General features: G+C 38.1%; 1 protein-coding gene across 1 annotated transcript; it reads right to left on the bottom strand.

The window, feature by feature from the left end:
* Positions 1-10,662: 10,662 nt before the first annotated feature.
* Positions 10,663-26,437, bottom strand: LOC131707083 (uncharacterized). Its single transcript, XM_059009208.1, has 6 exons — positions 26,256-26,437; positions 17,148-17,453; positions 16,544-16,822; positions 12,080-12,187; positions 11,906-11,970; positions 10,663-11,216 (listed from the first exon to the last, which is right to left on the bottom strand). Exons 1-6 carry the CDS (start codon positions 26,326-26,328, stop codon positions 11,100-11,102), a joined length of 948 nt encoding a protein of 315 aa, XP_058865191.1. The 5' UTR covers positions 26,329-26,437; the 3' UTR covers positions 10,663-11,099.
* Between the last annotated feature and the right edge of the window lie 784 nt (positions 26,438-27,221).

Genomic DNA, 27,221 nt, shown 5'->3' with positions numbered 1-27,221 from the left:
ACTTTTCTATTATATATAAAATATGTATGTTTGTTCCATAAGGGTATACATTCTGATACAGCAGCTGATTCTTAAACAAAACAAACTAACTAATAAATAATCATACACTCCCATTGCCTCTTACCATTGCTCTGTGGAAACTGGTCTCCAATCTAACACCATGAGAATAATAAAATAAAAACAAATTAAATGCAAAAATAAAATTAAATGCATTTGAAGAATCATTTAGATGTGTGCTAACCTGCTAGAGAGTGGAGTAGCTGCTCTCTGTCTCTGTGTCCTGCTCGTTCGATATGAAGGTGCTGCTGTATTAACCTGAGCATCAAATAGCCGCTTTTCAATTTGTGTCCCTCCAGTTTCTTCAAAACATCAGCCTGTAAAGAAGCTCAAATATTACAACCCAGATCTAGAGAACGTGTGATTAAAACCTAACGGAAACAGCGTCACTCACCAGCCAAATAAATACAAATAAAAATAAATAAATACAATAATAAAATAATCGCAGTCGAAATGAACATGATAAAAACCACAAATATTAACAATGCCGGTGAAAATAAAACTAATTATTATCAATCACATTCAAATCCAAGTGTATGCGAACATGTTAAATGCTCGATTTTCTATTTGCGTCCTTTTTTTCTCAAAATAACAACCAATACAGATACTCAAATACTTCAAACCATTTGAGATATTTGCGTCTATCCACTTGATGCAAATACCGGCGCTGCTGTTGACGCGTCCTTGATTTATGACAGTAAATGCCAACCGCGTCATCACTCAAGCAGGGGCTTCAATGTAGTTTTATGATTATGAAAAATAATAAGAATAATATAAAAAAAAATCTCCAAAATGTATTTATTTATTTATATGTGCTGTTAAAAAAAAACGTATTCATTTTTACATAAACTATCCGGACCTTGCTTCTACCAGTCTACAGCGCCGAACACCAATTACAAAACAAAAATCACAAAGCTGTAAAGAGTAAAGTATATACATATGATATACAAATATTCGAATGAGTTTAAAATCTGTTGCGTCTTTTAATTTCTTCAATATTTGGTTTAAAGTGCATCTGTTTTATTTTATTTTTTAAAATAACATATATACTAAACTAACATATATAGACAAAGTTAGTCAGAAATGGTATATCCGTCAATTTATTATTTTTAAAATTATATTTTTTACAAATATATATTAATCTAAACAATGTTAACATTTTATTTATCAGAGTATGGTATCTGTAGTTACGATGTTCTGCGATATAGACTAATAACTACAATATTATATTGAGAAGTTTCCTTACCAGCTAGTCCAAGAAGCTCCCAAGATGTTCTACTCGCAAGCGGCGATGGTGAATCTGACAATATGACGGCATTTCGCTTTCCATATATTCAGACTGGACAGGAGGCAGGAGGCAGCAGGCAGGAGACACACCCTGGCTTGTGACAGGCACGCATTACACCCTACTAATCACAGTCGCAGCCTCGTATACACAGACACCAGCAATGATACCTCAGAGCACATTGCAATGAATTAGTTCATTTTAAAAAGGGCCTGTGCTCTACACATCTGTCCGTTAACTCTTTACACTCAGCCCTATTTTGGCCTGTTTTGTCCTGTTTTTATTTTTGCATGTATAACTTCTTGCTTGAGTGTAGTACACGCAAGTGTTATATATGAAAGGTCACACAATGGATCAACAGGGTCAGACATACTATATGTGGTACAGACCAAAATACATTTCCAAGAAAAATCACTTACATTTTGTTTGTAATGATTGGTTGCTCAAAATAAAACCACTGTACTACTAAACTTCAATAGGAAATGAACCGGGGGCAAAATCGGATAAAAAACAACTGTTTTATTAACATTTTTACCAAACAAGTACTAGAACAGCTCAGCTGCTGTCACCTTGCTTTGTATCTTTTTGCTAGGAAGATGTGATCCTGGCAAGTGAGACATCATTGGACAGCCCCAAGCATGCCCTTTGAGAAGTATTGTATGCTGGGTATTGTAGTGCATGAGTGCCTGAGTTATATGCACGTAAAAACACCTACAGACTTGATGCCTCACCATTCTGGTAATTGTAGTTTTCTGTAGTAACTCGTTATAAAGGCAAGAGTGACTTCATTAGATGCCTGCCCTTTTAAAATAGACCGAACCCGGAGGGCTCTCTTTTGAAGCGATCCCTTGACTGCGGTGAATTGTTTTGTCTAGGAATGTCTGATCTGGACATGTGATACGTCTTTGGAAAGTCCCAAGCCTGCTCTTTCAAACGGCAGGAGGCTATTACAGTGCCAAAAGCCTCCCCCTCAAAATGGACTACTGGTGTAGTGTTATAAAGTGGTAAGCAACATCATCACAATGTGGTATGCATACCAAATCTTGACCCGTGTAATGTTAGAAAGTGGCACACTGTCACATTGAAAGTGGTGCGCTGTGAGATTTTAGTACAGGTGCAATCAGTTGCGATGTGATGTGTTTACTATTGTTAAACAGAGGTACATTTACCATTAATTATACATCTTTTTTTGAAAACTTAAACTGGAAACAGACAATAAATTTATCTAAAAAAAAAAAAAAAACAATTCATGACGAACAAGAGAAAATGATAAGTCCACTGCAAAGTTGCAGAAGAAAAATTGTACAAGACCCAATGTATTGCATGTGATAAATATTTGCATACTATTTTCTTAATGGTGGAAACATATAATAAATTCAATTTAAAAAGATGAAAAAGACCGAAAACAGCATAATGTACCAGATTTGAATGGGCACCTCCGTGCTTTCTAAGCGGAGGTTGTTTGGAAGTTGTTTAGGCATGCACGAGTACCACCTTTTATCAGCGTACCTGAAAATAACACTAAGAAGCACAGATTAACAGACTAATCTGAATAGTAGCGTCTGCCCTCCAAATGGGCTACCTCAACTGAACAATAGGTAGGTCCTTTGGAAAGGCAGAAATGACAGCTCCATCTTATTTAGAAAACAAGGAGATTTAGTCGTGTCATACAGGTTTGCACAGATACTACACTACTTCCCTAAATGCCACAAAATAATATGGATGGATACTTCCAGCAAAAGTAGTGTAGTCAAATATACAACCATACAAATACTGAATAAACAGTAAGCCTCCAAGTTGCCATGTGTTTTTTGATCCTGGCACGTTACATCTGCCCTTTCTATTAAAACCTGGGCATTTGTTACTGTTAGCGCACTCTGGTAACCTGCCCAAAAGCTGGTACTGTAATGTATTCATACGTGTTAAACATTTAAAATGCAATAGAAAAGGCCTAAAATCACACTGTAACCTTAAAGTTGTTGGAAGGGACTGCACATAGCAATATACAGATGAAACATTTTATATAAAGCAGCAGTTATTAACAAAGGCAATGCTCACCTTGATTTTCCATTGATAGGAAAGCAATCTCCTATCTTGCACTATGTGATGCTATTGGGCTGGTCTCAACTTGATCCACTTGCAAGGTGTTCTGTGTCTGTTGTAATTTTCATGAAACTCCTAGAAATATAGATTTTTTTAAATTCCCATTGCAATGCCAATTTTATTAAGAGTGTATGAAGTCCTAATTCAGGGCTACGACCTATATTACAATATTAAATTAACAGTTCTAAACATTATTTTTAACCACATGATTTTTCCAAATAGCCCCCCATATTGGAACGCAGGTCTCTAGAGAAAGGTGAAATGCTGGTCTAATGCATTAACATTACCCCCCCCCCCCAGTCAGGTGACACCCAGGACACCAGTTCTTTGCATACAGGTTGCTTCCCCCCCATGTCATATTTTCAGACTGTTTTGCATTATCACATCTGAATCCAAGGCGCTTCACAGCAGACCAATCCAAGCTCGTTCTTTTTTTTTCTATTTCCATTGATTAGCAGAACCATTAACCCTTTGTGTCCAGGATCCCCAAGGGGTTGTCGACTCAAACTATCTATTGTTAAATCAGGTAGGAGACATACCCTTTGTGTTCTGACAGGTACATTAACCCACTGCACCACCGAGCCCCCTTGACTGGAACCAGGGACTCCTGGGAAAGGTGAGTCTAATACATTAACATTAACCCAATACACCACCTACCCCCCAGACCGGAACCCAGGACTCCTGGGAAAGGTGAGTCTAATGCATTAACATTAACCCAATACACCACCTACCCCCCAGACTGGAACCCAGGACTCCTGGGAAAGGTGAGTCTAATGCATTAACATTAACCCAATACACCACCTACCCCCCAGACTGGAACCCAGGACTCCTGGGAAAGGTGAGTCTAATGCATTAACATTAACCCAATACACCACCTACCCCCCAGACTGGAACCAAGGACTCCTGGGAAAGGTGAGTCTAATGCATTAACATTAACCCAATACACCACCTACCCCCCAGACTGGAACCCAGAACTCCTGGGAAAGGTGAGTAATGCATTAACATTAACCCAATACACCACCTACCCCCCAGACTGGAACCCAGAACTCCTGGGAAAGGTGAGTCTAATGCATTAACATTAACCCAATACACCACCTACCCCCCAGACTGGAACCCAGAACTCCTGGGAAAGGTGAGTCTAATGCATTAACATTAACCCAATACACCACCTACCCCCCAGACCGGAACCCAGGACTCCTGGGAAAGGTGAGTCTAATGCATTAACATTAACCCAATACACCACCTACCCCCCAGACTGGAACCCAGGACTCCTGGGAAAGGTGAGTCTAATGCATTAACATTAACCCAATACACCACCTACCCCCCAGACTGGAACCCAGAACTCCTGGGAAAGGTGAGTCTAATGCATTAACATTAACCCAATGCACCACCTACCCCCCAGACTGGAACCCAGAACTCCTGGGAAAGGTGAGTCTAATGCATTAACATTAACCCAATACACCACCTACCCCCCAGACTTGAACCCAGGACTCCTGGGAAAGGTGAGTCTAATGCATTAACATTAACCCAATACACCACCTACCCCCCAGACTGGAACCAAGGACTCCTGGGAAAGGTGAGTCTAATGCATTAACATTAACCCAATACACCACCTACCCCCCAGACTTGAACCCAGGACTCCTGGGAAAGGTGAGTCTAATGCATTAACATTAACCCAATACACCACCTACCCCCCAGACTGGAACCCAGGACTCCTGGGAAAGGTGAGTCTAATGCATTAACATTAACCCAATACACCATCTACCCCCCAGACCGGAACCCAGGACTCCTGGGAAAGGTGAGTCTAATGTATTAACATTAACCCAATACACCACCTACCCCCCAGACTGGAACCCAGAACTCCTGGGAAAGGTGAGTAATGCATTAACATTAACCCAATACACCACCTACCCCCCAGACTGGAACCCAGAACTCCTGGGAAAGGTGAGTCTAATGCATTAACATTAACCCAATACACCACCTAACTCCCAGACCGGAACCCAGGACTCCTGGGAAAGGTGAGTCTAATGCATTAACATTAACCCAATACACCACCTACCCCCCAGACTGGAACCCAGAACTCCTGGGAATGGTGAGTCTAATGCATTAACATTAACCCAATACACCACCTACCCCCCAGACTGGAACCCAGAACTCCTGGGAATGGTGAGTCTAATGCATTAACATTAACCCAATACACCACCTACCCCCCAGACTGGAACCCAGAACTCCTGGGAATGGTGAGTCTAATGCATTAACATTAACCCAATACACCACCTACCCCCCAGACCGGAACCCAGGACTCCTGGGAATGGTGAGTCTAATGCATTAACATTAACCCAATACACCACCTACCCCCCAGACTGGAACCCAGAACTCCTGGGAATGGTGAGTCTAATGCATTAACATTAACCCAATACACCACCTACCCCCCAGACTGGAACCCAGAACTCCTGGGAATGGTGAGTCTAATGCATTAACATTAACCCAATACACCACCTACCCCCTATTTTTCTTGGTCATCAAACAAGAAAGAAGTGCATGTCTCTTATTATTCCCATTCAAAAATACCTGAGCAGGAATCACGTTTGAGTAAACCAGTACAACATGCACAAAAACATAACTCTCAAATCCTAATATCTGAACACTGTGTAACTAAAACGTCCAGCCGTTATCTCTCACACTGAACTGTCATGCACAAAAATACGAATGCGCGCAATACAGAGGGAAACGAGAGCCTTGCACAAGCTATTTTTTTCGCCACTACTCTGTACAACCAAATACATCTTGCAAAATCACATTCAGTTGGCTTGCAACAGAACGTTTAAAAATAAATAAATAAATAAATAAATAAATAAATCGTGGAGCGCAGCTGCCTCACTTAACCAAAATAAAACTTATGAAACTCCATCTGCAGCGAAATTTGAATCGGCCAAAACGTTTTTTTTTATTATTCTTATTTTCCAACCAAACAGATTCTAGCGTTATTTTAAGACGGCTGTGAACGAGCCAGTAATCAATAAAATAGCAGTACTGTATATCCAAACATTTTAACAAATCAATTACCAGTATGCAAGTGCAGCCTGGACGGGGCAAGGCAGCAGTAGGGCTGGTAGGTGACGTAATCACACACAAAGACATAAGTCCGATATAAGGTCCTTTTCTGCTCACGGCCAGGCAATTATTTTGTGTTTGTGCACAACATGCTAGATGGATAACAAGTCGCATACGATTTCTTCTTGTTTTTTTTCTTTAGACTATTTTGTATAGGTTGATTCGCTCCAGTAGCACGATGTTACGTGGTTTTAAAACGTCATATATAATTTAGTGTGTGTAAAGAAAAACACAGTTTCGGTTTTATCACTTGCACTTAACCCTGTTTTAACATTTTGTTTTTCAAAGTCAGCATAACGCTGTACAACACAGTCCGTTTAATTACTGTATGAACATAGCCTTTAAACGTTTACAAAACTTGACAATGTTGCCGAATTTGTCATTTTGTTTTTTTTTAAATCAGTTTTGTATGCTTGGTACTTTTTTTTCAGCCAAACACATTTAAATGATCCTTGTTTGTTACATTTTAAAAGATTGTTTTAAACGTTACAATGTAAATGTTGACTCAGTAGCTACCATTACATGTTAAAATGTTTCAACCTCTGTGATTTTCTTTGATGCGTTATTAATTTTAGGCAACTTACAATATATATAATTTTTTTTTGAATAAATAAATAAAATGGCACTTCCGTGACAATCCTTGAAATGTGTGTGTGTGTGTGTGTGTGTGTGTGTGTGTGTATATATATATATATATGTGTGTGTGTGTGTGTGTGTGTATATATATGTATGTGTGTGTGTGTGTGTGTATATATATGTGTGTGTGTGTGTGTGTATGTATATATATATATATATATATATATATATATATATATATGTGTGTGTGTGTGTGTGTGTGTATATATATGTATGTGTGTGTGTGTGTGTGTGTATATATATATATGTATGTGTGTGTGTGTGTGTGTGTATATATATGTATGTGTGTGTGTGTGTGTGTGTGTATATATATGTATGTGTGTGTGTGTGTGTGTGTGTGTGTATATATATATGTATGTGTGTGTGTGTGTGTGTATATATATGTATGTGTGTGTGTGTGTGTGTGTGTGTGTGTGTGTGTTTTATTGTCATTTATTGTTATTCTTGAAAAACTACCGTGAATTTTCCGTGGCCCTAATAGTAGCAGCAATTGAATTTTTAAATGAATGTTATCAAGTACAAAAGTTAGCATGAAAACGTTTCAAAAGTAACAACCCATTCCAGCACCTCAAAGCTGAGCCCGCGGTACAAATACATTCAAACTCCGGTAGCTGCCTTTTTTTATTCTTTATACTTTGCAAGACATATTCTTTGGTAGCGGATTCGACATATCGTAATTTTATTAACACACTGTTTACATCTGCCATCAGAGCGATCACATGACCTTAACCTTAACATTAGCGCGCTCGCTCTAAATCCCGCCTACAGGACTGTTAGCTCTGATTTGTGCATTTCTGCTTTGATTGACAGTCCGCCAATTCTGCCTTGGTACACTTTATTTTTTTTACAGCGGACGTCAGCGCCTGCTTTTCGCTATTAATTGGAAATAAATACATAGAATGTCATTGCTCCCGCGGCCCTCCTGGACCAGTGCATTAATAGTAACAAACTGCACACCAAGGCTTCCAGAGAAAAGTGAATGGCTAGTCTAGTGCATTAACTAATACCACTATGCCACCCCCCCCCCCCCTCCCCCCTCCCCTCTCCCCCCCCCCCCTCCTCCCCCCTCCTCCCCTCCCCACCAGCCAGGTGAAATGCAGGACACCAGTTTTGATTTGCAAACATGTCATATTCTCAGACTGTTTTGCATGATCACATTTGAATCAAAGGCGCTTCACAGCAGACCAATCCAAGCTCCTTCTTTTTTTAAACTAGAAGGCAGTGTGGTTCAGTTGTTAAAGTCTACAACTTGTAACCAGAAGGTCAGTGGTTCAAATCCCACCTCTGCCACTGACTGACTCACTGTGTGTGACCCTGAGCAAGTGACTTAACCTTCTTGTGCTCCATCCTGTGGATGAGATGTTCAATTAATGTTCTATTGCAAGTGGTTCTTCCTTTTAATGCATAGTTCACAGCTTACCCCTGTAAAGCTCTTTGTGATGGTGGTATATGAAAGGCACTATATAAAAATAAGATATTATTATTCTATTCACATTGATTACAGAACCTTTAACCCTCCAGGATCCTCAAAAACTTGTAGACTGAAACTGTTTATGTGTAGACATTTTTATTTTAATTGGTTTTAAGCTGTACAGTCCTAGAGAAAAGTATTGTCACACTACACTTATTATACCATAATTCAAGGTTACAGATTAAGGACAAGCATTTAGTAAACTTGTACCACATTTTAATAAAACAAAAGCAAAATACACAATTTATAGTAATTTAACCAATAATCTTAATAATAAAAACAAACACACTTATTCCCTTTACTATTTCGTGTGTCCTTCTTTTGCTTTTATTACGGTTTTCAGACGTTTATGATCATTCTTAACCAGGATGTTGCATCTGGTTGGTGAAATCTGGGCCCATTCTGTCTTGCATATTTCCTGAAGCTCAGACAGAATGGATACACAGTGCTTGGCTGCAGCTTCTTTCAGATCAGTCCAAAGCATTTCTATTGGATTGAGGCTATTCCAGAGCTTTTATCTTCGTTTTCTCCAAGAATTCCAGAGTTGACTTAGCCGTATGCTTTGGGTCGTTGTCGTGTTGGAAGAACTGTCTGCCAATCATCCTACGAGCAGACGGTATCGTTGTACTTTGTAGAATGTTTTGATACATGGCTGCATTAATGCAATCTTTAATCACACGAATGCCTCCAGTCCCTGACCTGCTAAAATCCCCTTTTTTCTCCAAACATACTGTTGTCCATTTTTGGGACAAAGTTATATTTTAGTCTCATCAGACCAGATCATTTTGTTGAAGAATGCTTCATATTCCTGTTCATAGTTCTTGGCATTTTTCAGACGGGTTGTTTTATGAATTTTATTTCAAAGTGGTTTGCAGCTCTGAGGTCTACGTGCATACAGCTCTGCTGTGTTCAGGTGCCTTTGTATAGTTATTTCATGCAATATTATGCCTGATGCATCTAAATCGGTCTTTAAGTCCTTGGTTGTTAATCCTGCTGCTCGGATGATTCTCCTACCTGCTGTACCAATAATATTCTTTGGATGTCCACTTCTTTCAAGCGGTTCAGTTGGATTTGTTCTGTGGTATTTCTTGATTATTGCTCTGGTTGTGGATTTTGGTATTCCATATTTCTTTGATAGGGCTCTGTAGCCATTTCCTTTGTGTCAGTCTGCTGTGAGCTTCTTTGTCTTGACCATCATCTGCTGTGCTGCCAAAACGCTCTTCAACAGATGTTAAAAATAATGACCTCTTTTTTCTGGCTATTGACTTTATAATGCTCCTTTCCTGTAACCAAGTCATATTCCAGTTTTCTTTCATCTTAATTATAACATTGCAATTTACACTGGATTGTGTTTTAATGGAATACATGTGGATTGCATACTGTTGAATTCCTTCATCTAATTAGATTTTATCATGGTGAAGCTATTTTAATATAATAATAATAATAATAATAATAATAATAATAATAATAATAATAATAATAATAATAATAATAATAATACATGGGGAGCGTGTGGTTGACTGCACAATTGCATGTACAAATTGAGTAAACCTATCTCTCGTGTAAAAACTGAGTAAACCTATCTCTTTCCCTTTTTCTATTTACTGGTGTTTTTTGTTTTTCTTCACAAAAGCACTTATGAAAGTAAAGGTTTGCCAGAACGTGCTTTCTATCCACAGCACTTAGTCTCTCTTTTCATATTCTGTCTTCCGTACCAGCAATTTAAAATGAAGCACTACCCAGAATTCAAAAACATGAACATTTAACAAATAAACCCAAATACATACACGTGCGCGCACACGCACACGCACACACACACACACACACACACACACACTTGTTTATAGAAGTTAAACTATAAAAATCATACCGGTATTTATATATATATATATATATATATATATATATATATATATATATATATATATATATATATATATATATATATAGTTTGTTTTTAGTTAGCTTGATCCCAACAGGTTCTGTATTAAATAACTACTGTTAATGATTGATACTCAATGATTGTGTAAACAACTGAAACCGAGGGAGCGCATTGTTTTATGTTGAGTAATTAATATGTTTTAGTGCATTTAATTAATAACGAACAACTTCACAAGGCAATTACTCAGAAAATAGCAGTCTCGGCACACCCCTGTAACGAACCCTCTCTAAAACAGACCAAAGTGGTGTAATGAACTGCAAACTCCATTGAAATAATCATAATGTGCTTAAACAAATTTATCAAAATATTCTTTAAAACACACTTTAACGTTTTTAAAACAGAGCCCTAAAAATCATCATGAATCAAACAAAGCAGAGCAATTCCTGAGCATTTGACTGTTTAAAATGTAAAATACAAAAAATGTTTTTTTTTTTTTTAGCGCCACCAGGTGTCTGAATGTTGTAACAGCGAGAGCAGCCATGGTGTGCCTATTATTTGATTGCAGAGTAAATGACGGTATTGCTCTCCTCCGCCGGACCCTGTCTCCTTTCAGGTCCTCTTCCCTCGTCGTTGAACTGGATGCTGGAGTAGTTCTCCCCGGCGCCCCCCTGTGGTTCACAAGAGAGAAGTGGAGGTGAGGCTCACAGTGTGAAGGGATGCATACAGCAGGACTGGAGGAACTGCTTTAGGGAAATCCATTAGAAAGAACCATTTGTTGAGCCGGATCAGTCGTCAGTATGAGGCTAATGGCAAGTGCAATACTGCTTGCTATTCAAACTTGTGGTATTAGGATGCACTATCACCATTAACAAATATTAGTCAGGAACTACTGTGACAGGTTCATGATTTTGACATAAACAATGGTTCACTTTAATGATGTATAAGACTGCAGTCTTTATTTAGATCCCTGATCCACTACCGTTTTGTCTGACAGGTGAGAATTAAACATGATGAAACGTATGGAAAAAAGAGAAACTTTTTTTGGTTGCAAAGACCCTGCTCTCTTGTTCCCTGAATTCAATGATGAAGGTGTACTGTAATGATATGGTTTAGGATGCGACTTTCAGGAGAAAGAAAAAGACTAGTGCTCTTTACAGTAACCGTCGCTCCATTGTATCCCTCGTAATTATAATTATAACGTCCTGCATCTTTCCGTTTATTATAAATATGTATTTTTATATATGAACCTTTGCTTAGATCCTGTGTAATTAAAATCAAATCTGATTTAAATCTGCTTGTGGACACATTCTTTGAAGTTGTGACACATTTCATTATCATTGACACATCCTGTTCTTACCGTAACCTGAGCAGGAATCTCACTGACAGACTCCTTTGTTAATTCTTCATCCTGGACGTGGTTATCTGTGAAAGGAAGAAGAGATGTTCCTTCAGCTTGTATTTTGTGGAGAGGGATTGCTGAAGAAATCGATGGCAGCAGGACTTGAGTCAGTTATTCAATAAAGAGCCCTACCTGAATCTGATCTCCTCCTCTTCCAAACACAGAACGCAACGACGAGGATCAAAACTATGAGGAGAGCGATGGCTGCCGCTGAAGCTGTTGCAATCAATACCGGAGTGTCTTCAAGGAGTGAGAGCAAAACAATCAATCCATTACAGCTGCAGACAGACAGACAGACTTTTTTTTTTTGGGGGGGGGGGGGGGGGGGGGGGGGTGACAGGGGCAACTACACTGTCAAATCTTCTATGTAAATTAAAAAAAATAGAATTTGTGTTTTCTCTCTATTGTTCAGGGCCCACAAAAACCTGCCGATGGCCCAGATAATATTTTAACTAATTTAAGAAGTTACTGAGTTGAAGAGGGGAACAAAAAGCTACACTTGCGCCATCAGTAGTTTTATTTTTTTCTGTTTTTGAGCTGGTATAACTCTAAAGAGATACTTGCTATTACTTATACATTACTTATACATTACTAAAAAACATCAAGGTACAAGGTAGCCTCACTCTTCCAGTAACCACAGCAAGCAATGAGCGTCTGTTTTAAGTTTGGTTAAAACCTATTTATGAACTTCCATGACCAATCCTCGTCTGAGTGATCTGCTTGTAATGGGAACTGAAATATCATTTGTAAACAAAAAAAAGCAGAAAATAAAACTGATTTTGATGTCATGGTTGATATCTTTGCAAAAGAGAAGCTGAGTCGATATTCGCTGCTTCACTAGGTTTATTCATGCTAGAGTTTTTTTTTATGTTTGGAGTTTTATTATTATGGAGAGGGGGGCCCCTAAATGTATTCTTTGCCTACCCCCCACCCCACCCCCCCCCAGACTTTTGTGAAGTGACGCCCCTGGTATGATCCCTTCTTGCTGTTTGTTTAACAATATTCTCCCGGAGTTTAGTTTCATTAAAGCAGCAGACAGCTACAGCAGACAGACAGTGCCCACACAATCCTGTTCCATTTAACACAACAGTTTCATTCCGTCTTGGTGTCTGTGTTAGTTTAATACATTTTAGTAAAGCTTCAGACAGACCGACAGACAGTGTCTCGCGATCCTGTTCAGTTTGACACTACAGTATCATTCTGTCTGGGTGTCTGTTAGTTTATTACATTTTTTCACAGTTCATTATCATTAGGCCACTCATGTTTAGATTGACCCCGGAATTCAAGTTCTTTGTTAGACTATCATCTGAGCACCAAATCTTGTGATGAACCTCAACCCCTGGTGAGATTAATCTTTTGGTGTTTTTGGGATAGACTAGGTCCTAATACATCCATCCATCCAGGCAATGTGGAAAAATAAAAAAAATACAGACCATATTCCACAGGGTTTCCCCTGGGTTCTAGATTTTTGTAGTCACTCGTGACTAATCCTTTCTAAAAACATTAGTCACTCCAGATATTCACTACTGGCGCACAGCTCAAGTCTGAAAGGGTGTTATGAATCCTGTTTTTATTTTATACCTTAAATCACTGTATTGACCAAAACAATTATTTAATTTAAACCATTTTAATAATGCTCTACAGTTTAAATAAATTGGTAATGTACAGCTGTAAAGTTTTAGAACATTAAAATTCAAGAACCAGATTTATTTGCTCTGAAAAGCTACATACAGACACAGAATGCATTATGAATTACTTATACCATGTATGTCTTTTTACAATAAAAAGAAAAAAACACAGTGTTAGAATATTATATACAACCCATGGAAACAGAGTTTTCCAATAAGGCTGAAACTTTGCTGCTTGTTTTCTTTTTTGTTATCTGACACGTGTGAGCTTTGCTTGTTCTTTTTTTCTGGTGTTCCGAATCCAAGTCTTCATTTTCTACAACTTGTTGTTCTGTTTGTTCTGTTTCACTCTTGCTGAAAAAACGAGTGGATTTTCTTCTGCGACATTTTACAGTATTGGCTAACAGTTTTGTTTTTTAATTCGCGCGCACAAGTTTACCGCAATCATGTATTTATATTGATGATACAGTTATAGAAAAGAAGGCAAAGTTCACTATCCACGGATCTCTACAGCTGGCCTCAATACGAAAACATATTAATGGCATTTTTAAATTATTGGTGACTAAAACGTACAGTACTGATGCTAATTAAAAAATAATAATAAAACGCTTACCTAGTATCAGTGTCATAAATGTCCCTGCTTGTTACCACACAAATCACTGATGATGGCAGGGAAATTGGAGAGAGCTTCAGTCGCAAGACATTTTTGGCGTTTTTAATCTTTGATGGTATTTCGCCTTGATCGCCATTTGCTAGTAATGTACTAGTATTGAGCAAACAATTCACATTTATTCACTGGATTGAAAGCTAAAACTACTCTCACACCAGACGTAACGGCTTGTCAAACTAGACCGCATGACAATACTTTGGTTTCTGATTGGCCATACATTCTGTATTTTGAAATGTAGTACTTAAGTTACAATAAACTTTAATCGGGTCATTGGAAAGAATAAAATATCGACTTGCAGGCATGAACGCACACAGGAAATAAAATGAGTTAAAGACTAGGCTTAGTTTTTTAAAATGTCTTTTTTTGTATCCCAGATAGACTGCAGTAACCGCCCAACTGTTTATATTACATTTAAACAACAGGGCTTATTTAAAATGTACCTATTTAATATGTAAATTAGCCATGTGTGCGCTGAACGCTGTCACAGCGCGTCAGTCTGGTGTTGGTGATTAAACGCTGATTACATGACAAAAGTTTGCAATAGATTGGCAAGTGGTACTAAATAAAATGCGTTGTCTGCCATTTCAGAATTTTTCTCGGGTACCCCAGTTTGAAAGCTGCTAGAAGAAACCACATTAACAACAGGTACAGTTTAATAGTAGTAGTATTTAAATGCCGTTGTCCTGACTGGTAAATTCTTCCAGCTTCCCTTTTTATTTTGACATTTTCCATATAAAAATAACATTTTTATCTTGACATTTTTCATTCTTAGCCACCAAGTAAATATTTTGGACAGTTTTCAAAACAATTGTTGCTTTATTTTTACACGTTGGTGTTGTTGATAATATGATAAACGAGTATATCTGCTTCAGGTTAAACGATGGCCCGTGTTACACAGAACACTACAAATAAAATGTCAAATATACACTATGTATTTTGTTGGTTTTGTGGATTTGCTATGTTTTTAACTTATTTTAATACTGCACATAATAATATGGTTTTGAAAATGCTACTTACCAAATGCACGTGAACTGTATTACATAATAATCTCCTTTATTCCGATTCCAGTGGTGTTTTCTCAATGCAAGATATATTGTAGGCATATATACAGTGCCGTATAAAACCACATACACTGTATATATATAATTTTATCATGCTCGTTATAGGCCTACTGGCGAAATGGTCAAGAGACAGTTGGTGCTTAACACATACAGAATAATTTTGGCCCTGAATTTTAGCATTTTTGGTCATAGAAAAGACACATTTCACATATTTTATAACGTTACCGTAGGCTATTTTTTTTTTCTTAGTTAATGATGCGTTTTCGTTTCACAAATCTTCTGCACACAGTATTTTTAAGCACAACTATAATAACCTATATTTCAACAGTCACTGCCGAAGCTGATTACTTATTCTTCCAGAAGTAATGGTCGGGTGTAACAGAGATACGAGGTTATATTTGCGCAACATGAAACTGAGGCGCTGATTGGCTGACTGCATTTACATCGCCTACCACGGGAGGAGAACGTTGCAGAGTCAATGAATCGATGAGGCCGAGGCGGATCTGATCAGCAGGAGTGATTCTATGGTTTAGCGATCCCTTCTTTTGAAGAAAGAGACGTTGTGTGTGACTTTAACAAAAGGGATTTTTTTTATAGTACAAACAGAAACGATCGTCACTAGTGACGATTCCACTTTTTTTTTTGTCGTCACTTTCAAAAAACATTCGCAAATTACGAGTGACGAGCGACAGGGAAACCCCTGATATTCCATGTAATTACCTGAAATTAATATTTTAAAAAACTATAGGAAGGTTGTATTACAAATGACAATAACTGGTGTTTTACACACTGAATTAAGAACAAAAGTGGTATCAATGCATTCAGCAAGGCCTGTGTTTTTGTTTAATATGTCACAGTTATGAGTTACCATGTGCTGTTGTTAGGGGTCAAAGGTTACATCAAGTCATGTTCTGTGCTGATTTAGGACCTTTTGAGTTTATATGTAAAATCTTATTGAATAAAGAAACTGTAAATTATTAACACATCTCCTGTCAGTCAACAGGGCTGGGGCAATTTCATTTTCCAGGTGAACAGACCTAGTAAGTTACCAGTGCTGTCCTGTACTAGATATATATATATATATATATATATATATATATATATATATATATATATATATATATATATATATATATATACACTAGATACCTATACAGTGGAAAGTGCACAGCAGGTCATACTTATTGGGTTATTTATTATATTAGCCACAAACACTCAGCAATGATATGAATAATACCTGTAAGTGTAGTGGTGTAGCTATACGAAGCCTTTACTTCACCCCCCTCAGTTAGGTTGCATCTCCATCTCCTGTTGTGGTCTGATATATGCAGCTCCAGGGACAGAGTGGAATGTGTTCTGCTGGGAGTGATCTTGAACCTGTCTCCCTGCAGGGCTGTGCCTTCATCATCCACCCAGGTCAGTTCAACATTGTCAGGAGCTACACCATTACACACCAGGGTGCACTGTAGAGCTAAAGCAGTGCCTCTCTTTAAGTCTCTACCTGGGTCAGCTGTAACTGAAAGGGAAAACCAACCAGAAACTGTATTAATGACCTCTGGACTTTACAATGCCAACCTATACTTTCCTGTGCTTTCACAGTGCTCTATTATACTTTACTATGCTTTTACTATGGGAATCTTTTCTGAGGATGCCCCTGCATATGGAATTCAGAACCTGGTATCATTTTTAAAGCAAGACTAAAGATATCTTTTTTTATTTAACTTTTGTTCACCAGTTGCAGAACTTGAGTGTGAGTATGAGTGTGTATGATACTGTAACTATGGTGATATAACTGGTTCTAATGCTACTAATGGTTACTTTAAACACTACAACACACTTACTGGTGAGCAGGGTCAGAACAACTGGAGTTCCTCTTGTATGATAGTTCCTATTTACATGTTGTTGACATTCATACTGGCCGGCATCCTCTGTGTGCAGGTGGTGTATCCGCAGAGACGAGTCAGGCAGCACCTCCAGTCTTGCAGCTCTCTCTGGCTGTTTGACTGTAATCTTCTCACCCAAGGCCAGCTCAGAAGCTGTTTCAGATCTTTGACTAAAGATCCAATAAATGAACGAGTTTTCATATTCCTGGAATCTCATACAAGGCAGGGTAACAGTCTCTCCCAGAGAGGAGTACCGCAAGAAACCTGGAAATATAACAACAATAACAGAACAATAATAGTATCATTACTACTACAACTACGACTACTACTACTACTATCTCCTCTGACCCCCGGAGGGAGAGAGTCCCCAGTGGGAGGCCCTGTACTCCCCACTGTTCCCCAGAGGAGCTGGGTAAATGGGGTGGAGGGTCCTGCACGGAGCGCTCGCGTCAGGAGAGATCCTGCGTCACTTTACCGACTCGGACGCCACATGTCCTTTCTGCAGTCAGTCCGAGTCGGTAAGTCACATTTATTTTTTGTGCGCCAGGCTGCAGCCGTTTTTCCTGTTGCTGAGGAATCTCTTGCTGCAGTTCTGTCTGCATTTCTCCCCCACCCTCCTCATTTTCAGGCACCCTGTTCATGGCTCCAGCAAGATGAGAGACCTCCTCGTGAATCTGCTCCTGGCTCTTGCTAAACTGGCAATTTACAAGACCAGGAAGCGTAAGATGATCGGGGAGGGTCTCTTTGACTGCGGGGCCATGTTCAGGGCCCTCGTCCGATCACGGGTTAATTTAGAGCACGCCCACGCAGAGTCCGCTGGCGACATGACCACCTTTGTCGACCAATGGGCTCTAGGGGGCGTGCTCTGTACCATCTCCCCTTTGGTTTTGCACATTTAATTTACAGTCCTTTTTTAACCGTTTTTTTTTTTGTTAAATTAGTTAAGGCCTAGTTCTTGTTGGCACCCCTATTTGTTTAGGGGTGCTAAACTGAATTTTTTCTCAGGCCAAGCCTCTTGAACCACTGAACCCTCTGAACCATTTGCTTCATAAAAGATTCACTGAGCCGAATCACTTGAAGCGCTTAGTGCTCCATAGTGACATCTATTGGTAGAGCCGCGTCGTTGAACATACTTGAACTTGAACATACGAGTTACACACAGGCTGGTATTGCCTGGAACTTGGCATTTAGAAATAATGATAAAAGACACCGTAAAGCACGCTTTTACAGGCTCTGTCAGTGTCATTTGTGACTTACAAAATGAAGTTACATTTTATAATTTCTGTTATCTGGTTATATATCAACCACACATGTGATTACCCCCAAAAAAGTCAGTCACACATACGCATTATCATATTTAAGATTGTTGTACAATCGAAAACACGATAATGTTGCTTTAGAAAGGTAGGCATATCTGACCTGATGTATTCATCTGGGAAACTAGTGTTGAAACAAGTAATATATTTTGATAATTGCTTTGTTAGTCAGTTTTCCGGTGGTGCAACAGGTTAGGAGGTGTGTAATTAGAAATGCTTGTAAACTTAACGCAGAATCGAATCCCTGCCGCTGTGAGGAAGTGTGCGCGAAGATAACTTGTTTTATATTTTAAAAAAATAATTACATTTTCCAAAATGCAAAACTAAAAGAATCATATTTGCTGATATTTTTTAAATAAACACATTGAAAAAAAGAGAAAGAAATAATAAACGCTTCCTTCCAGGAGTAATCTAGGCTGTATTTCAACAAAGCATTGTATTGATTCTGGGTCAGTCACATCACGTGATGTGGTGCTTCATGCGGAACACTGTTTGCTTCAGATGGTTCGAGGCGGGTTACGTCATTTGTTTGCTTCACATGAAGCAGTGGTCATTTGAATCACCTGAAGTAGTGAATCACTGAATCATGTGACTGATCCGAAGCCTCAATGAGCTCCTGTGAGCGATTTGAAGCCTCATGAGTAGGGACCTACCTAAATCGCGATTTCGCGGAAATCGTGAAATTGAGAGGTCACCGTGAAATTCACCTCTTAGGGGCCAATGCATACAAACAAATACAGAGAGGTTAAAAAAAGAAAACAAACTTGTTTAAATGAACTACTGCACAACGCAAGTGACACAAAATACTTAGCTTCCTTCTGCAGATAGCCCTTTTTTATTCCTTTGCCGTCCTGTGTGCATTGCACTTAAGCAAAAAACAAACAAAAAAAAATGTCCACAAGCAACATTTACAAAAAAATTTCTCCAAAGCAGTTAACGTTCTTGTTTACTATTCAAATGACAGAGTTTTAATCAGCCTATCAGTGCGTCTTTACTGCTTTTATGTGACCTGTACTGTGCAGGAGGGGGCGGGACAAAGTTGGTGCTGCATTGTTTTGATTTAGGTTGCTAAAATCTAGTTTTCAGCATTGGAGGTAAAATAGTAGAAATGGACGACAAATAAAGCAAAGTATATTTCGGCTGATGATCGTTTGAAGATATTTCCCAAAGAAACTACATGCAGACTGAGGTAATTGTTTTCCATATCTTAATGTGTATTTGGAGAAAATACGATCGATCGCTATTTATCTTTAGAATCACATATTAAACAAAATGCTACTACAGAGGCTGCTGAACAGAACGTAAAATAAACAGCTTTCAGAAACCAAACTGGAAAATCAGCCCTGACAAGAAGTATTCCTGTCTGCAAGTTAAATCAGTACTAAAATGATCCAGCACAGCCACCTCGCTTCAACCTGCTGCTTACAGTTGGAATTTTAGCCACGTCTTCTTTGTTTTGACGCGGTACTAATAAAATAAATTCTTGGATGGGACAAAAAACATGACAACGAACGTACAGCATACATTGACTTTATTAAAGTATGCCAGATGCCCTTGTGTAACCGAGTTTTTGGGCTGTTTCTAATCGATTTCCACATCTGTATAACTTGGCAAAGCTTTGCCTTAACTTCCAACCAATTCAGTGGATGCAGACGTGCAGTCTCAATGTATAGGCAAGTCAACTGCAGGGGGATGGTGGGATGGTGCATGCTCGCCTTTAACAAATGCCAGCACTGTTTTAGTAAGGAAACAAGTACCACTATTTTTAGGCTCTATAGTGTTCTGAAATACTGTCTACTTAGGTTTATTTAATGTTTAAACATGTCCGTGAAATCCTAATTTTATTCCGCAACATACCCGTGAAAAATACGTAAATTTACCGCGATTTAAGTAGACCCCTACTCATGAGGCAATGAACCACGTGTAAGATTTGAAGCCTCAATGAAGCAATGAACCTCGTGAATGATTTGAAGCTCCGCACTAACGTAGTTGAATCAGTTGAAGCCCCTCTCCAAAACTTATAGGCATTCTAGTATTAGGCATAGCATTAATGGGTCATTAGTTCAGTGTCTCATCGGTGTCTCTCAGATGGCTAGATTATTTATAAGCATACAACATACTTGAAGCGTAACCCCAAGTCAATTAAAAACTATTGGACATTTTAAAAAAAGTGTTTTTAAAGTGCATAATATATAAAAACATAACATAATAATAATGTTTATTTTATTACATTTCAGTAAAACAGACTTGAATGCAAATATTTCTACATATACATCCATATATATATATATATATATATATATATATATATATATATATATATATATATAGTACTGTGCAAAAGTTTTAGGCAGGTATGAAAAAATGCTGTAAAGTAAGAATGCTTTCAAAAATAGACATGTTAATAGTTTATTTTTATCAATTAACAAAATGCAAAGTGAGTGAACAGAAGAAAAATCTACATCAAATCAATAATTGGTGTGACCACCCTTTGCTTTCAAAACAGCATCAATTCTTCTAGGTACACTTGCACGCAGTTTTTGAAGGAACTCGGCAGGTAGGTTGGCCCAAACATCTTGGAGAACTAACCACAGTTCTTCTGTGGATTTAGGCAGCCTCAGTTGCTTCTCTCTCTTCATGTAATCCCAGACAGACTCGATGATGTTGAGATCAGGGCTCTGTGGGGGCCATACCATCACTTCCAGGACTCATTGTTCTTCTTTACGCTGAAGATAGTTCTTAATGACTTTCACTGTATGTTTGGGGTCGTGGTCATGCTGCAGAATAAATTTGGGGCCAATCAGATGCCTCCCTGATGGTATTGCATGATGGATAAGTATCTGCCTGTACTTCTCAGCATTGAGGAGACCATTAATTCTGACCAAATCCCCAACTCCATTTGCAGAAATGCAGCCCCAAACTTGCAAGGAACCTCCACCATGCTTCACTGTTGCCTGCAGACACTCATTTGTGTACCGCTCTCCAGCCCTTCGGCGAACAAACTGCCTTCTGCTACAGCCAAATATTTCAGATTTTGACTCATCAGTCCAGAGCACCTGCTGCCATTTTTCTGCACCCCAGTTCCTGTGTTTTCGTGCATAGTTGTCACTTGGCCTTGTTTCCACGTCGGAGGTATGGCTTTTTGGCCGCAAGTCTTCCATGAAGGCCACTTCTGACCAGACTTCTCCGGACAGTAGATGGGTGTACCAGGGTCCCACTGTTTTCTGCCAATTCTGAGCTGATGGCACTGCTGGACATCTTCCGATTGCGAAGGGAAGTAAGCATGATATGTCTTACATCTACTCCAGTAAGTTTCCTTGGCCGACCACTGCGTCTACGGTCCTCAACGTTGCCCGTTTCTTTGTGCTTCTTCAAAAGAGCTTGGACAGCACATCTGGAAACCCCTGTCTGCCTTGAAATTTCTGCCTGGGAGAGACCTTGCTGATGCAGTATAACTACCTTCTGTCTTGTTGCTGTGCTCAGTCTTGCCATGGTGTATGACTTTTGACAGTAAACTGTCTTCAGCAACCTCACCTTGTTAGCTGAGTTTGGCTGTTCCTCACCCAGTTTTATTCCTCCTACACAGCTGTTTCTGTTTCAGTTAATGATTGTGTTTCAACCTACATATTGATGATCATTAGCACCTGTTTGGTATATTGTTTAATCATACACCTGACTATATGCCTACAAAATCCCTGACTTTGTGCAAGTGTACCTAGAAGAATTGATGCTGTTTTGAAGGCAAAGAGTGGTCACACCAAATATGGATTTGATTTAGATTTTACTTCTGTTCACTCACTTTGCATTTAGTTAATTGATAAATATAATCTATTAACATGTCTATTTTTGAAAGCATTCTTACTTTACAGCATTTTTTCACACCTGCCTAAAACTTTTGCACAGTACTGTATACAGCTCTGGAAAAAATTAAGAGAACACTGCAAAATTATCAGTTTCTCCGGTTTTACTATTTATAGGTATGTGTTTGGGTAAAAGGAACATTTTTGTTTTATTCTATAAACTACTGACAACATTTCTCCCAAATTCCAAATAGAAATATTGTCATTTAGAGCATTTATTTGCAGAAAATGACAACTGGTCAAAATAACAAAAAAGATGCAGTGTTGTCAGACCTCGAATAATGCAAAGAAAATAAGTTCATATTCATTTTTAAACAACACAATACTAATATTTTAACTTAGGAAGAGTTCAGAAATCAATATTTGGTGGAATAACCCTGATTTTCAAGCACAGCTTTCATGCGTCTTGGCATGCTCTCCACCAGTCTTTCACATTGATGTTGGGTGACTTTATGCCACTCCTGGCGCAAAAATTCAAGCAGCTCGGCTTTGTTTGATGGCTTGTGACCATCCATCTTCCTCTTGATCACATTCCAGAGGTTTTCAATGGGGTTCAGGTCTGGAGTTTGGGCTGGCCATGACAGGGTCTTGATCTAAGGGCATTCAGTGCAATTCTAAAGCAGCAAGCCTTGCAAAAACAAATCCAGTGATATGTATGTTTCTAAATCTAAATTCTGATTTATTTTTTTTTAAATGAGTTCTCATTAAGGTTACATTTAGGCTATATGATGCTGATGTAAATATTCAGGATTCACTGTTTTACTGCAGGTTCGGCTGTATTTTGTTTTTATTCTCTGAAGTGTTTAAGTTTTAGGCTGTTTTATTTTCTGCATCCAGTCACGGTAGATGTTATTTCTGATCTTGTTGTATATAGATTGTATATAAATAGCTGATATATGGATCTATTCAGAGAAAGATATATAATAAATAAAAACAACTTGCATTTACTATCTATCTATCTATGTATCACATATGTCGTGCATATATTGGTGTAATCTCTTTCTCTACATTAAACATGTTTCATATTATTTATTATTTAACATTTGAGGTAGAGGTGAGAGTGGTTGGTTTGCCCCGCACACACGCGCCCCTCACAGGCATGCTTAAGCATGTCCAGTTATTTTGTTTATTAATTTGCTGGAAAGATATTAACAGAAAATATATATATATTTGAATAATCAGATTATCAACTGGATTTACACACAAAAAGGACAAAAAAAAGAAATATTTAGAAAATTGCGGCTGTATCCATTCTGAATCTTGATTTCCTCTCCTCATCGGGCATGTTTAGAAAATAAATCCATTGACCGATTGCCTGCCGTCCCGCTGGTCTGTGTTGAGCCCAATTATTATAAACTTGCATATCGGTGACATGCAAATTAGACGAACAAGTGATTTTAGTGTATTTCAGATTGTGGGAAATCTGCTTGGTATAAAATAATGTCACTCGGTTGTCTGAAAAACGACATCCTCACTTAAACTGTTCTTAATCCATTCATAATAACACATTTTGAACCAACACTTTGATGAGTAGAGGCCATTATCCCTAAATTGCTAACCACAACACCCTTGTAAATGTGGCCACGGTCTCAATGGGTTAACTTTCTACATAAATAATGAATCAATGACGTGTATCTTATGAATATAATGTACTGATTTTATGCATGATATAATAAAAATATAAGTTTATATAAAGTAGTGTTAATTAGAATTAATACAGATTCAAAGATAGAAGTAAAAATGATGTCACAATATATAGAACACCATTACATCAAGTAAGAATAAATCATGGATTTGAATGTAAACAATAACAACTAGTTGTCATGCCGTCAAAAACCTATAAATACCTCCAATGTTTTGATTCAAACACAGGCTCCCTTGAGAAAGATATAATATGTACAACATATCGAAACATTGGGCAGCTGGCTGTTTGAGCTAAAATATATATATATATATATATATATATATATATATATATATATATATATATATATATATATATATATATATATATATTTTAGCTCAAAGTATATATATATATATATATATAATTTTTATTATTATTTATTTCTTAGCAGACGTCCTTATCCAGGGCGACTTACAATCGCAAGCAAATACATTTCAAGTGTTACAATACAAGTAATACAATAAGAGCAAGAAATACAACAATTTTTGTTCAAGTGTGACAAACCACAATTCAATAATACAGCAGATAATATATATATATATATATATATATATATATATATATATATATATATATATATATATATATATATATATGCAGCAGTGTAGAGTAGAGGTTAGGGTAAAACCCAACTGTATAAATGGGTAATTGTATGTAAAAATAATGTGATAAAAAAATAAATGATATATATTGTATTAAAAAGTTTGTATTTCACTTGATCACTATTTTTAACACGACGCAATTAATTGCTATTCATAGATTGAGCAGCATATTCAAAATCTGTTTGGGAACTGCACATTTGCTCAAAGCACATTTCACAATTTGATTAGATCATTTTACCCAAAGACAGAAGAAGCTTTGTTCTTTGCTTGTTTGGTATTTTTCGATTTCACAATTTGATCAAAATAATTTGCTCAAAGACCAAAATAACCTTTTATTACGTTCTGTGATCATTTGTAAATGCTCAAATGCGAAATGGTTATTTTTATCGATGATTGACCGAATGCTGACTGTGAGTGAGTGTGTGTGTGTGTGTGTGTGTGTGTGTGTGTGTGTTTATATACAGTGCCTTGCAAAAGTATTCAGACCCCTGACCAATTCTCTCATATTACTGAATTACAAATGGTACATTGAAATTTCGTTCTGTCTGATATTTTATTTTACAATGGATGGAGCAAAATACAGGGACATACTGCAAGAGAACCTGCTTCAGTCCGCTAAAAAACTGAAGCTTGGGAGGAAATTCACCTTTCAGCAGGACAATGATCCCAAGCACAAGGCCAAAGCAACATTGGAGTGGCTCAAGAACAAAAAGGTGAATGTCCTACAGTGGCCCAGTCAAAGTCCTGATCTCAATCCCATTGAGAATCTGTGGCACTATTTGAAAATTGCGGTCCACAAGCGTCGTCCAACCAACCTGAACAACCTGGAGCAAATCTGCCAAGAAGAATGGGCCAAAATCACTCCGACACTGTGTGCAAAAAGACTTAAAGCTGTTATTGCAGCGAAAGGTGGCTCTACCAAATATTAATGTGTGGGGGTTGAATACTTATGCAAGCAAGATATTTCAGTTTTTTTCCCCAACATAAAACTAATGTCACCTTACAATAATTGATTTTGAGTTTCAGTGTTTTAAAATAAAATATCAAACAGAACGAAATTTCAATGTACCATTTGTAATTCAGTAATATGAGAGAATTGGTCAGGGGTCTGAATACTTTTGCAAGGCACTGTATATATATACATGTATATACAAATACATATATACATACACACACACACACACACACACACACACACAGAATACATAGTAGACACAGACAGTGATTTAATTCAGTCATCTGAAATGTCTTTGTATCAGATAGTTTGTATCAGTTGGAAATAAGACCATAAGACTATGGAGTTGATATCAGCTGGCATTGTACAGCACCCCATACCATATTCTAAACCTATAGATAGATAGATAGATAGATAGATAGATAGATAGATAGATAGATCAAGTTGTTTATATATGTTGTTTAGCATCTTGTATAAATGTCCGCTGTACCGCAGTCTCTTTCTATTGTAATAGCTGTGCTGTGTGGAGACCACATTTCCCTAATTCTCATTTTTTATTTTATATTCTTATTTTCAACGCTGAGACAGGAAGACAGAAACCATTTTTCTGCTTGACTTTTTAAACCCCCAAAACACCAGCGCTTACCAGCAACACCAGCTCCGAAACCCCAGGTAAGCAGAATCAGGCGCACAAGTAAATCACAGAGCTGCTTTTCCATTTTCAGTCTTCGGTTTTAAAAAAACGATCAGTTCAGAGATACAGTATGGAAGCTTTAGCAAAGGAAGGAGAAGTGGCTCAGTAAGATGAGAGCATTTCCTGCATTGAGAGCGAGGGGGATAATCAACCACTTGATTCCAGTGAATAGAAACGTCATACCCAATACAAGAGAAGTACTTCAAATAGCAAAGCAAAAAATAAGTCATGTCCGGCTTGCTTGCTCAATCAGGCAGTGGTTTCATCTTGGCCATTTTCCAGCAGTAAACTTTCCACACCCCCAATCACTCTTTTCTGATTTTATTTTATTTATTCTCTCAGTCTGGGAACCTGTAGGTTCAATTTCAAAAGGAATCTGTGTGCTGTATTCCTGTCTTTCTCTCTATTGAATTGGAGAGCAGGGTGCTGGAAGTAAAGGTTTGAAAAGAAGTGTAGCTCCTCAAACATCACAGGTACCAGCAGGAAGGAGGAGGTCCATCCTGAATTCAGAGAGCTGAATAGATTGGATCCAAGAGCAGCCACTCTCTACAGGATGAGAGTAGAAGCATGGAGCTCATAGACTCTATAAGAGGAGTCTCTCTATATATGTCTATATATTATTAAAGAGAGACATGGAGCTCATAGACTATATAACAGGAGTCACCAGGCCCGGATTAACCTATTCTGAGGTCCTTTTCACTACCATAAATGGGGCCCTGTGGCTAGGGTTGCTTGATCTGTATGACGTTTGCAGCCAAATGCTCAACCAAAACATGTGAAATATAGTCAAAAGCTGATTAAAAAATAGCCCAAGGGTAGCCAATTTTGTTTTCTACATTTTACACAATATTAACCCTGGAGAAGCTGGCTGGCTGACTGGAGAAGCTGGCTGGCTGACTGGAAGCTGGCTGACTGGAG

Source organism: Acipenser ruthenus, chromosome 38 (assembly GCF_902713425.1).
Source record: "Acipenser ruthenus chromosome 38, fAciRut3.2 maternal haplotype, whole genome shotgun sequence".
Classification (NCBI taxonomy): domain Eukaryota; kingdom Metazoa; phylum Chordata; class Actinopteri; order Acipenseriformes; family Acipenseridae; genus Acipenser; species Acipenser ruthenus.
Note: the sequence above shows the minus strand (reverse complement) of the source record. Positions and strands in the feature narration are given on the sequence as shown.